The following is a 13295-nucleotide window of genomic DNA, read 5'->3' as shown; positions in this document are numbered from 1 at the left end:
TGTCTGTGAGGAGTGTGGTGTGTTCTCACTGTGTCCGTGTGGGTTTCCTCCGGGTGACTGTCTGTGAGGAGTGCGGTGTGTTCTCACTGTGTGCGCGTGGGTTTCCTCCGGGTGACTGTCTGTGAGGAGTGCGGTGTGTTCTCACTGTGTGCGCGTGGGTTTCCTCCGGGTGACTGTCTGTGAGGAGTGCGGTGTGTTCTCACTGTGTCCGCGTGGGTTTCCTCCGGGTGACTGTCTGTGAGGAGTGTGGTATGTTCTCCCTGTGCCTGCGTGGGTTTCCTCCGGGTGACTGTCTGTGAGGAGTGAGGTGTGTTCTCCCTGTGTCTGTGTGGGTTTCCTCCGGGTGACTGTCTGTGAGGAGTGTGGTGTGTTCTCCCTGTGTCTGCGTGGGTTTCCTCCAGGTAACTGTCTGTGAGGAGTGTGGGTTTCCTCCGGGTGACTGTCTGTGAGGAGTGTGGTGTGTTCTCCCTGTGTCTGCGTGGGTTTCCTCCGGGTGCTCCGGTTTCCTCCCACAGTCCAAAAACACGTGTTGAGAGGTGTATTGGTGACTCAAAAGTGTCCGAAGGTGTGAGGGTGTGAGTGAATGTGTGTGTGTCTGTGTTGCCCTGTGAAGGACTGGCGCCCCCTCCAGGGTGTGTTCCCGCCTTGCGCCCAATGATTCCAGGTAGGCTCTGGACCCACCGCGACCCTGAACTGGATAAGGGCCTGCTTCTACACCCAAGTGTATTATTTTGGAGCAGAAGCCATAGTTTCATCACTCGTGCTGTGCACTATGTAGTGAGCACAGAGCCGTTTGAGACCAAGCCTGATGTCGCTGCTGGTGCATTCACACTTCGCTACAAACTACTCATCTGACTAGTGAAGAATGCTGTTTCATAAAAACATGCGGCATATTATTTCTGTCACTTTAAGAAATCTTAGTACTTTACGCCCCGCAATGAATTATGGGAAATATTTTGCTGTGTGGTGAATGTCATCTGAACACTATACTTCGCAGGACCTTTTATAGTGCACGATTTCACAACAGGACAAAATTACCCAATGCACAAAATGGCCCCTGGAATAGTTACGCAGGCTCACAGAATATTAATATAATATATAATGAAGAAATCCCTTAATGTGTGTACCTGGAGCCCACCAACCCACACACTGTGAAACAAGACCCACCCAGTCAGTTTTCTGTGTGCTCTGAGTCTGAAAACACGGGATAAAACGAGTCGTTCTGATTCTGCTCCGCTTCTGACGTCAAGTGCAGAGACATTAGAATGGCCCCGCCCCCTTGTCTGAGTCTGTCCAATCACAGCGCTGGACTCGTGTTTATGTGAGAGCGCAAAGACGAGGTTAAACTCAGCCAAACAGACACAACGCGCGCGGAGAAATAAGAGCACTGAGTGAAAACGGAGAAGAAAGAGAACAGAGTGAAAACGGCTAAAAACCAGAGCTTCTGCTCCTCGCTCCTCACTGCTGTGCGCTCGGGGTCGGGGTGAACAGAGAGCGGCTCATTATCATTTAAAGGAACAGGTGCTGAAAGCGGGCGTTCTGAACAGGGGCTGTTTACACAGGGGGAGAACACTGCTGTGGGGTTTGGACCAAAGCAGGTCACAGAACAGTCTTTGGGGGTTGTTCACTTTAAAGTTACTTTTTTAGAAATAGGTGTTTTTTGAGAGCAATGATATTTTTCACATTTGATTTGCACCTTTCTTAAGGTAAGAATAAACCTAGGTCTCTGTGTCTCCTCTTTTCTCAGAGTGAGGCAGAGCGCCAGAGCTGCAGCTGGTTTCGGGTTCTGGTAAATATTTGGACTGAGAGGTTTGAGCTGATCTCCTGGGAGCCGTCAGTTTGGGGCTGATTTAGAGAAGACTCAGCTGTGACAGGCTTCACGCAGCTCCTCCAGAGTCCAGTCAATGTCAGCGTGAGTGAGTGTTCACGGTGCTGAGGTCAGAACGGCATTCCTGCTCCTTTGGGAAAGTCATTAAGGCTCTAACAAAGATGTTTAGTCTGTTCACCACATCACATCACGGCACTGAACTCCAAACCGAGACGAGAGTCAGAGGGTGAAGACGCAAAATGACGGCGTGAAGTGAAATCACCTTAAAGGCAGCGTTCACGATTTGAATCAAGAAACACTTTTTATAATGTTCTGAGGATGTTTCCTCTCCACGGGCTGCTCTGCAGTCGATTTGTGCTGGAAACTGGTCTATATTCTTTACAAAGTCCCAGTGTCTGTAAATGAGCTAAAAAAACAAAAACAAAGTGGCTTTAGCAGACATTCTCTCTCACTCTCACACACACTCTGTCTCTCTCTCACACACACTGTCTCTCTCACTCTCTCTCACTCTGTCTCTATCTCTGTCTCTCTCACACACACTGTCTCTCTCACTCTCTCTCTCATTCTCTGTATCTGTCTCTCTCACACACTCTCTCTCTCACTCTCACACACACTGTCTCTCTCACTCTCTCTCTCATTCTCTGTATCTGTCTCTCTCACACACTCTCTCTCTCACTCTCACACACACTGTCTCTCTCACTCTCCCTCTCATTCTCTGTATCTGTCTCTCTCACACACTCTCTCTCTCACTCTCACACACACTGTCTCTCTCACTCTCCCTCTCATTCTCTGTATCTGTCTCTCTCACTCTATCTCTGTCTCTCTCTCACACACACTGTCTCTCTCACTCTCTCTCTCTCTCACACACTCTCACTCTCACACACACTGTCTCTCTCACTCTCCCTCTCATTCTCTGTATCTGTCTCTCTCTCACTGTCTCTGTATCTCTGTCTCTCTCTCACACACACTGTCTCTCTCACCCTCTCTCATTCTCTGTATCTGTCTCTCTCTCACTCTCACACACTGTCTCTCTCACACACACTCTCACTCTCACTCTCCCTCTCATTCTCTGTATCTGTCTCTCTCTCACTGTCTCTGTATCTCTGTCTCTCTCTCACACACACTGTCTCTCTCACACACACTCTCACTCTCACACACACTGTCTCTCTCACTCTCCCTCTCATTCTCTGTATCTGTCTCTCTCTTACTCTCACACACTGTCTCTCTCACACACACTCTCACTCTCACACACACTGTCTCTCTCACTCTCCCTCTCATTCTCTGTATCTGTCTCTCTCTCACTGTCTCTGTATCTCTGTCTCTCTCTCACACACACTGTCTCTCATTCTCTGTATCTGTCTCTCTCTCACTCTCACACACTGTCTCTCTCACACACACTCTCACTCTCACACACACTGTCTCTCTCACTCTCCCTCTCATTCTCTGTATCTGTCTCTCTCTCTCACTGTCTCTGTATCTCTGTCTCTCTCTCACACACACTGTCTCTCATTCTCTGTATCTGTCTCTCTCTCACTCTCACACACTGTCTCTCTCACACACACTCTCACTCTCACACACACTGTCTCTCTCACTCTCCCTCTCATTCTCTGTATCTGTCTCTCTCTCACTGTCTCTGTATCTCTCTCTCACTCTCACACACACTGTCTCTCTCACTCTCTCTCATTCTCTGTATCTGTCTCTCTCTCACTGTCTCTGTATCTCTGTCTCTCTCTCACACACACTCTCTCTCATTCTCTGTATCTGTCTCTCTCTCACTCTCACACACTGTCTCTCTCACACACTCTCTCTCTCACTCTCACACACACTGTCTCTCTCACTCTCCCTCTCATTCTCTGTATCTGTCTCTCTCTCACTGTCTCTGTATCTCTGTCTCTCTCTCACACACACTGTCTCTCTCACTCTCTCTCATTCTCTGTATCTGTCTCTCTCTCACTGTCTCTGTATCTCTGTATCTCTGTCTCTCTCTCACACACACACTCTCTCATTCTCTGTATCTGTCTCTCTCTCACTCTCACACACTGTCTCTCACTCTCTCTCTCACTCTGTCTCTGTATCTGTATCTCTCACACACTCTCTCTCTCTCACTGTCTCTGTATCTCTGTCTCTCTCTCACTCTCACACACCGTCTCTCACTCTCTCTCTCACTCTGTCTCTGTCTCTCTCACACACTCTCTCTCTCACTCTCACACACACTGTCTCTCTCACTCTCTCTCTCATTCTCTGTATCTGTCTCTCTCTCACTGTCTCTGTATCTCTGTCTCTCACTCTCACACACTGTCTCTCTCACACACACTCTCACTCTCACACACACTGTCTCTCTCACTCTCCCTCTCATTCTCTGTATCTGTCTCTCTCTCACTGTCTCTGTATCTCTGTCTCTCTCTCACACACTCTCACTCTCACACACACTGTCTCTCTCACTCTCCCTCTCATTCTCTGTATCTGTCTCTCTCTCACTGTCTCTGTATCTCTGTCTCTCTCTCACACACACTGTCTCTCTCACTCTCTCTCATTCTCTGTATCTGTCTCTCTCTTACTCTCACACACTGTCTCTCTCACACACACTCTCACTCTCACACACACTGTCTCTCTCACTCTCCCTCTCATTCTCTGTATCTGTCTCTCTCTTACTCTCACACACTGTCTCTCTCACACACACTCTCACTCTCACACACACTGTCTCTCTCACTCTCCCTCTCATTCTCTGTATCTGTCTCTCTCTCACTGTCTCTGTATCTCTCTCACACATACTGTCTCTCTCACTCTCTCTCATTCTCTGTATCTGTCTCTCTCTCACTGTCTCTGTATCTCTCTCACACACACTGTCTCTCTCACTCTCTCTCATTCTCTGTATCTGTCTCTCTCTCACTGTCTCTGTATCTGTCTCTCTCTCACACACACTGTCTCTCATTCTCTGTATCTGTCTCTCTCTCACTCTCACACACTGTCTCTCTCACACACACTCTCACTCTCACACACACTGTCTCTCTCACTCTCCCTCTCATTCTCTGTATCTGTCTCTCTCTCACTGTCTCTGTATCTCTGTCTCTCTCTCACACACACTGTCTCTCTCACACACACTCTCACTCTCACACACACTGTCTCTCTCACTCTCCCTCTCATTCTCTGTATCTGTCTCTCTCTTACTCTCACACACTGTCTCTCTCACACACACTCTCACTCTCACACACACTGTCTCTCTCACTCTCCCTCTCATTCTCTGTATCTGTCTCTCTCTCACTGTCTCTGTATCTCTGTCTCTCTCACACACACTGTCTCTCTCACTCTCTCTCATTCTCTGTATCTGTCTCTCTCTCTCACTGTCTCTGTATCTCTGTCTCTCTCTCACACACACTCTCTCTCATTCTCTGTATCTGTCTCTCTCTCACTCTCACACACTGTCTCTCTCACACACACTCTCACTCTCACACACACTGTCTCTCTCACTCTCACTCTCATTCTCTGTATCTGTCTCTCTCTCACTGTCTCTGTATCTCTGTCTCTCTCTCACACACACTGTCTCTCTCACTCTCTCTCATTCTCTGTATCTGTCTCTCTCTCACTGTCTCTGTATCTCTGTATCTCTGTCTCTCTCTCACACACACTCTCTCTCATTCTCTGTATCTGTCTCTCTCTCACTCTCACACACTGTCTCTCTCACACACACTCTCACTCTCACACACACTGTCTCTCTCACTCTCCCTCTCATTCTCTGTATCTGTCTCTCTCTCACTGTCTCTGTATCTCTGTCTCTCTCTCACACACACTGTCTCTCTCACTCTCTCTCTCATTCTCTGTATCTGTCTCTCTCTCACTGTCTCTGTATCTCTGTATCTCTGTCTCTCTCTCACACACACTCTCTCTCATTCTCTGTATCTGTCTCTCTCTCACTCTCACACACTGTCTCTCACTCTCTCTCTCACTCTGTCTCTGTATCTGTATCTCTCACACACTCTCTCTCTCTCACTGTCTCTGTATCTCTGTCTCTCTCTCACTCTCACACACCGTCTCTCACTCTCTCTCTCACTCTGTCTCTGTCTCTCTCACACACTCTCTCTCTCACTCTCACACACACTGTCTCTCTCACTCTCTCTCTCATTCTCTGTATCTGTCTCTCTCTCACTGTCTCTGTATCTCTGTCTCTCTCTCACACACACTCTCTCTCATTCTCTGTATCTGTCTCTCTCTCACTCTCACACACTGTCTCTCTCACACACACTCTCACTCTCACACACACTGTCTCTCTCACTCTCCCTCTCATTCTCTGTATCTGTCTCTCTCTTACTCTCACACACTGTCTCTCTCACACACACTCTCACTCTCACACACACTGTCTCTCTCACTCTCCCTCTCATTCTCTGTATCTGTCTCTCTCTCACTGTCTCTGTATCTCTGTCTCTCTCTCACACACACTGTCTCTCTCACTCTCTCTCATTCTCTGTATCTGTCTCTCTCTCACTGTCTCTGTATCTGTCTCTCTCTCACACACACTGTCTCTCATTCTCTGTATCTGTCTCTCTCTCACTCTCACACACTGTCTCTCTCACACACACTCTCACTCTCACACACACTGTCTCTCTCACTCTCCCTCTCATTCTCTGTATCTGTCTCTCTCTCACTGTCTCTGTATCTCTGTCTCTCTCTCACACACACTGTCTCTCTCACACACACTCTCACTCTCACACACACTGTCTCTCTCACTCTCCCTCTCATTCTCTGTATCTGTCTCTCTCTCACTGTCTCTGTATCTGTCTCTCTCACACACACTGTCTCTCTCACTCTCTCTCATTCTCTGTATCTGTCTCTCTCTCACTGTCTCTGTATCTCTGTCTCTCTCTCACACACACTCTCTCTCATTCTCTGTATCTGTCTCTCTCTCACTCTCACACACTGTCTCTCTCACACACACTCTCACTCTCACACACACTGTCTCTCTCACTCTCCCTCTCATTCTCTGTATCTGTCTCTCTCTCACTGTCTCTGTATCTCTGTCTCTCTCACACACACTGTCTTTCTCACTCTCTCTCATTCTCTGTATCTGTCTCTCTCTCACTGTCTCTGTATCTCTGTATCTCTGTCTCTCTCTCACACACACTCTCTCTCATTCTCTGTATCTGTCTCTCTCTCACTCTCACACACTGTCTCTCACTCTCTCTCTCACTCTGTCTCTGTATCTGTCTCTCTCACACACTCTCACACACCGTCTCTCACTCTCTCTCTCACTCTGTCTCTGTATCTGTCTCTCTCACACACTCTCTCTCTCACTCTCACACACACTGTCTCTCTCACTCTCTCTCTCATTCTCTGTATCTGTCTCTCTCTCACTGTCTCTGTATCTCTGTCTCTCTCTCACACACACTGTCTCTCTCACCCTCTCTCATTCTCTGTATCTGTCTCTCTCTCACTCTCACACACTGTCTCTCACTCTCTCTCTCACTCTGTCTCTGTATCTCTCACACACTCTCTCTCTCTCACTGTCTCTGTATCTCTGTCTCTCTCTCACTCTCACACACACTGTCTCTCTCACTCTCTCTCTCATTCTCTGTATCTGTCTCTCTCACTGTCTCTGTATCTCTGTCTCTCTCTCACTCTCACACACTGTCTCTCACTCTCTCTCTCACTCTGTCTCTGTATCTGTCTCTCTCACTCTCACACACAGTCTCTCTCACTCTCTCTCTCATTCTCTGTATCCGTCTCTCTCACTCTATCTCTGTCTCTCTCTCACACACAATGTCTCTCTCATTCTCTGTATCTGTCTCTCTCTCACTGTCTCTGTATCTCTCTCACACACACTCTCTCTCTCACTCGCTCTCATTCTCTGTATCTGTCTCTCTCACTCTCACACTGTCTCTCACTCTCTCTCTCACTCTGTCTCTGTATCTGTCTCTCTCACACACTCTCTCTCACTCTCACACACACTGTCTCTCTCACACACTCTGTCTCTGTATCTCTGTCTCTCTCTCACACTGTCTCTCTTCCTGCTCTATTCCTGTTCCACAGGTGGTTAATATTGACTTACTTTTGCTGTTTCAGATTATTTAAGGAACCCACTGTGAATTCAGAAGAGCGCTAGTTGCATGAAAGTAAACACAGAGCGAAAGTGCTAAAAGACTAAACAACTCGGGTTACAAATGTGTTTCTGTGGGAATTCAAACAGTGAATAACGAGTTCTGACGTAGGTCTCGTTCAGACGAGTTCCACCACAAAAAACGTGGAGCTTCTGAACGCAATCAAACCAGAGAGAACTGCATTTACCCAGAATCATGGACGTTCCCATTAAACCCAGTGAATATAGCAAATAATTATCCTAAAAGTACTAGAATATAATTTCCACATACTGAAGCTTGTTTAAAGTGGTTTTATCCAATCGTAGGCAGATGATTTGTCATTTAAACCGACAGAGAACATTAGAAGAGCCCTGACTTTAGACACTTTTTAAATCAAGGCTTTAAACGTTCCTGTGTGAGCAGCTACAGCTCGGTTTGAAACACTTTTTATTCTGGATCGACACTAGTTTTTTCATGTATTATTTTATTGTAATTGTTTGAATCATTTTAATCATTTCTCTCTTTTTCTCTATTTTAATCGTTTTAAATTACTTTTATTCATTTTTTTTTATTTAACTGCTTTTTACTGTTTCTTTTGACTCTGTAAAGTACTTTGAATTGCACTTGTATGAAAGGTGCTCTATAAATAAACTTGCCTTGCCTAAAATAGTATATTTATTTGTATTAAAATGTGTGTGTGTGTGTGTGTGTCAGCTCTACTGACTATATGTACTTAAGTGTAGTTCTACAATTAGAGTCTTTAGCCCAACCGTTGCTCTGCATACTTTGTTAGCCTCCTTTCACCCTGTTCTTGAAATGACCAGGTCCCAGAGGCGATTGCTCTAAGACTGCAAGGGTAGCTCAGCTTCCCCTAAAATGTCAAAAAATAAGTGATCAAATATATACTGTTGTGTACATGTCATTGAATAAATATGTACTACAACGCGCTCAACATTTGTTCAGAATCAGCTTCTTATCACTGGTAAAGACAGTGGTTTCCTCTCAATCATTCCCACAGCTTCACAGTGCTTTAAACAGTGAGGACACTGAGCGTCCACAGAGTTCAATAGTGAAGCAGCGAAACGAGACGAGTCATTGGATAAATGCTGGGCTTTGTCCCGCCCATCGGACGCTCAGCGTCTCTGGGGGTCTATGGGGCAGTGGGCTGGCCTCGGCTGGCCCGGACGCTCAGCTTCTGCATGATGATTGGATGATCTGTCTGAGGCTGAATCCCTTTTTGATTGACAGCGAAATGAGCGAATCAGCGATCCTTTGGTGTAAAGATCCGTGGGAGCGTTACATTTTCATTCTGTTCTGAGTTGAACCAGAGACTTTGTTAATTCTCTTAGTGGCATTTTCTTTGTTAAAAACGACTAGTGACAAATTGAGCTTCTATTTCTGGTGGGGTTTTTTGTAGCTGCTTGTTTGGAGACTGACTTCTATCACTCTTTCTGACTTCTATCACAGTTTCTGTCCAGCGGGTGCTGCTGAGCCCCTCCACCGTCACAAAGCACTCACAGGCGGACACACTTCACATGGGCCAAGGCCGTTTAAGCAGCCTAGCTCTGCTGGCCATTGAGAGGACACTAGTCAAGTCCCTGGAAAAGACGCCTTGTTGGTACGACAGGGTCACAGATCATTTTATTATAAATAAACCAACACATTTTATGACGTAGGCCTCAACTGAGCTTCTCCTCCTTGAAAGACCAGCATCCGCCACTGCCAGGTCCCCCACTGAACCCCCACAGGCGAAATATTACTGATGGTCTAAAAGGAAACTAGAGAAATACACTGAAAAATGATAGAATGATATAATATTCTTACATAACATCATAACGTACACAATCTTATAGATAATAATCATGATCATAAACAGTATACGGACTGGATTTAAGGTGTTTTAAGATGTCACACTTAATTACAGATGTTTTTACAGTGCAGCTGCTCAAAAGTTCTGCGTTTGCTGAAGATAAATATTTAGATTCAAAGAATTCTGGACAAATGTGAACACGTTATATTATTCACACAGCCCCAGAAGCTCCTGCTCTTGCCAATAAACTGAGCCACAGATCTGAGGGGCTCCCGAGTTCTGTTCCACTAACGGGAAAACTTCACTTCAGATCATCACTTTAGACAAAATGTTTTAGATTTTAAACCTTTGTCCTGTTTTCCGTGAAAAAAACACAGGTCCTGGGAAGTGTCCTCCACGTTCAATAAATGGGAATGTGAGATCACCGTGTGGTACGGCAGCACGACTGTGATGGACCGAAAACGCTTGCAGACAGTGGTGAAGACTGCTGAGAAGATCACCAGGACTCCACTACTCTCTCTGCAAACCATTCATTCATTATCTGTAACCCTTATCCAATTCAGGCTCACGGTGGGTCCAGAGCCGACCTGGAATCATTGGTGCCAAGGCGGGAATACAACCTGGAGGGGACGCCAGTCCTTCACAGGGCAACGCAGACACACACACACACATTCACTCACACCTACGGACATTTTTGAGTCACCAATTCACCTACCAACGTGTGTTTTTGGACTGTGGGAGGAAACTGGAGCACCCTGAGGAAACCCACGCAGACACTGGGAGAACACACCACACGCCTCACAGACAGTTACCCGGAGGAAACCCACGCAGACACAGGGAGAACTCACCACACTCCTCACAGACAGTCACCCGGAGGAAACCCACGCAGACACAGGGAGAACACACCACACTCCTCACAGACAGTAACCCGGAGGAAACCCACGCAGACACAGGGAGAACACACCACACTCCTCACAGACAGTCACCCGGAGGAAACCCACGCAGACACAGAGAGAACTCACCACACTCCTCACAGACAGTAACCCGGAGGAAACCCACGCAGACACAGGGAGAACACACCACACTCCTCACAGACAGTCACCCGGAGGAAACCCACGCAGACACAGAGAGAACTCACCACACTCCTCACAGACAGTCACCCGGAGGAAACCCACGCAGACACAGGGAGAACACACCACACTCCTCACAGACAGTCACCCGGAGGAAACCCACGCAGACACGGTGAGAACACACCACTCTCCTCACAGACAGTCACCTGGAGGAAACCCATGCAGACACTGGGAGAACACACCACTCTCCTCACAGACAGTCACCTGGAGGAAACCCATGCAGACACTGGGAGAACACACCACTCTCCTCACAGACAGTAACCCGGAGGAAACCCACGCAGACATGGGGAGAACACACCACAGTCCTCATAGACAGTCACCCGGAGGAAACCCACGCAGACACGGGGAGAACATACCACACTCCTCACAGACAGTCACCCGGAGCTGTGTGACTGCGACACTACCTGCTGTGCCACCATGCCACCCCTCTCAGTAACCACTTCATCTTTAAAATCCAGAAGTTACAGAGACAGAAATGTAAGGTTTAACGACTGATATCAGTTCGAAACACATCTGGTAAATTACTAAAAACAACTAATTTCTTCTTTAAAAAGGGAAGCATTTCAGTTTTTGTTCAAATTAATGTGTGAATCTGACACATCCGGTCAGTTTTCTGTGCTCTGCCCAAATCTGAAAACACAGGAGTCGTTCTGATTCTGCTCCGTTTCTGACATCAAGTGCAGAGACATTAGAATGGCCCCGCCCCCTCGTCTGAGTCTGTCCAATCACAGCGCTGAACCCGTGTTTATGTGAGAGCGCAAAGACGAGGTTAAACTCAGCAAAACAGACACAACCAGCGCGGAGAAATAAGAGCACTGAGTAAAAACAGAAAACGAGAACGGAGAAAGAGAACCAAGTGAAAACGGCTAAAAAGCAGAGCTTCGGCTTTGCTGCAAAAACCTTTCCAAAACTGAGCAGTAGAGCAGTAAGCCTTCTGTAATATTAGTTGTCAACAGAATTACAGTCTTACTATGTTTCCATTTTGGGCCTGACCCATTTTATTTATTCATTTGTTTACATGGGGGTGTTCACACTGTACACTTTCACTCTGAATTACAGCCCAATGTTAGCAGCAAAGCAAGTCCATCTGTCCTTCACTGTCCCTCCTCACTTGTGCTCTAGGTCCCTCATCCTCGTTCTCACTCCCCCCTCTGCCCTTCCTCCTCCTCTTCCTCCTCCTCCTCCTCCACCGGGTCAGTGTGTGTCTGCTCCAGCTGAGACGGTGTGTGCTGGATGGAGATGATGCCGCTGAGGAGGGCGTATCCCACCATGGCTCCCACAGCGAACAGCACGGACAGAACCTGGTTCCGGAGCTTGTGTGGCTCACTCTCAAAGTCTCCGCCCTCCGAGTGGACAGACACCTTTTTGGACGGCACATCTGGACAAAAGAAGGACAAACAGGATCGAAATGACAGTAAACAAGTAAACTTGATGTAGTGCAACATTGCTGTGAGGATCTGATGGCATTCAGACACAAACATTAGAGAAGTCAGGTAGAGATGTTGGGTGATTAGTTCTGGACCTCAAACTCCAAGCTACTGGATGAGGTACTTTCACTCCAGAGAACAGTTCCCCGGCTTCACAGCCCAGTGCTTGGGGAACTGTAATAAAGCTCAGGCCGTGTTTATAATTTACTCACTCAGTTTCACTGTTTCATAATCTTCACAAAGAGGAAATACAGACCTCTGCTCTCCGAAGGGAAGTACAGCAGCAGGATGTCGCTGCAGAACTGTCTCAGATTGTTCAGGGAGTTGAGGTGCTGCTGCAGTTTTCCGTTGGGCAGCTTTATCTTCATCAAGGGGGCGAGGTGTCCGAACACGTACGCATCCAGTGAGGAGGGACTGCAGGAGCACAGCACATCTATCACCACCTCTGTACTGGTGAAAACACTTCTACTAATACACACTGGCCACTTTATCAGAAACACCCCCTTTCTACTTTGATGTCTAGGTGTAACTCGTCTCAGCCAGAACATTCCAGCCACCTTTTTGTTTCTTCACTCACTGTCCACTCTCTCAGCTCCACTGATCCCACAGGAGAACTTTGTAGTTCTACAATTACAGACTGTAGTGTGTATTTTGCTCTGCATACTTTATTAGCCCCTTTTCCCCTGTTCTTCAGCGCACAGGACCCCCACAGAGCAGGTGTGATTTGGGCGGTGGACCATTCTCTTTCCTGCAGTGACACTGATGTGGTGGTGGTGTGTTTGTGTGTGTTACACTGATACGAGTGGATCAGATACAGCAGATGCTGATAAAATGGGTAATGGGTGTAGAATAGGGTGGCTTTAATATCACGGCTAATCAGTGTGTAGGTATATAATGCATTTTCCATTAAAATCACTTACGAATCTCCAAAGAAGAACTTCTGAGAGCCGAGTCTCTGAGACAGGAGGGTCATACACTCCAGCGCGTCCTGGTACAGCTGAGGAAACATCACGACATCAAACCATCACTGAA

The 13295-nt window shown here is 47.1% G+C and overlaps 1 protein-coding gene across 1 annotated transcript in view; it reads right to left on the bottom strand.

Moving 5' to 3' along the window:
* Positions 1 to 11847: 11847 nt before the first annotated feature.
* The window catches only part of mtx1b (metaxin 1b), a 28875-nt gene continuing 27427 nt past the window's right edge, over positions 11848 to 13295 (bottom strand). Inside the window, exons 6-8 of the mRNA XM_066674387.1 lie at positions 13184 to 13260; positions 12520 to 12677; positions 11848 to 12214 (exon numbers count right to left, since the gene is read on the bottom strand). Coding sequence (XP_066530484.1) covers positions 11976 to 12214; positions 12520 to 12677; positions 13184 to 13260 — 474 coding nt within the window. The 3' untranslated portion in view covers positions 11848 to 11975. The remainder of the gene's footprint in view (positions 12215 to 12519; positions 12678 to 13183; positions 13261 to 13295) is intronic.

Source organism: Hoplias malabaricus, chromosome 6 (genome assembly GCF_029633855.1).
Source record: "Hoplias malabaricus isolate fHopMal1 chromosome 6, fHopMal1.hap1, whole genome shotgun sequence".
Taxonomy (NCBI): Eukaryota; Metazoa; Chordata; class Actinopteri; order Characiformes; family Erythrinidae; genus Hoplias; species Hoplias malabaricus.
This window is presented reverse-complemented; position numbering and strand designations above follow the sequence as displayed.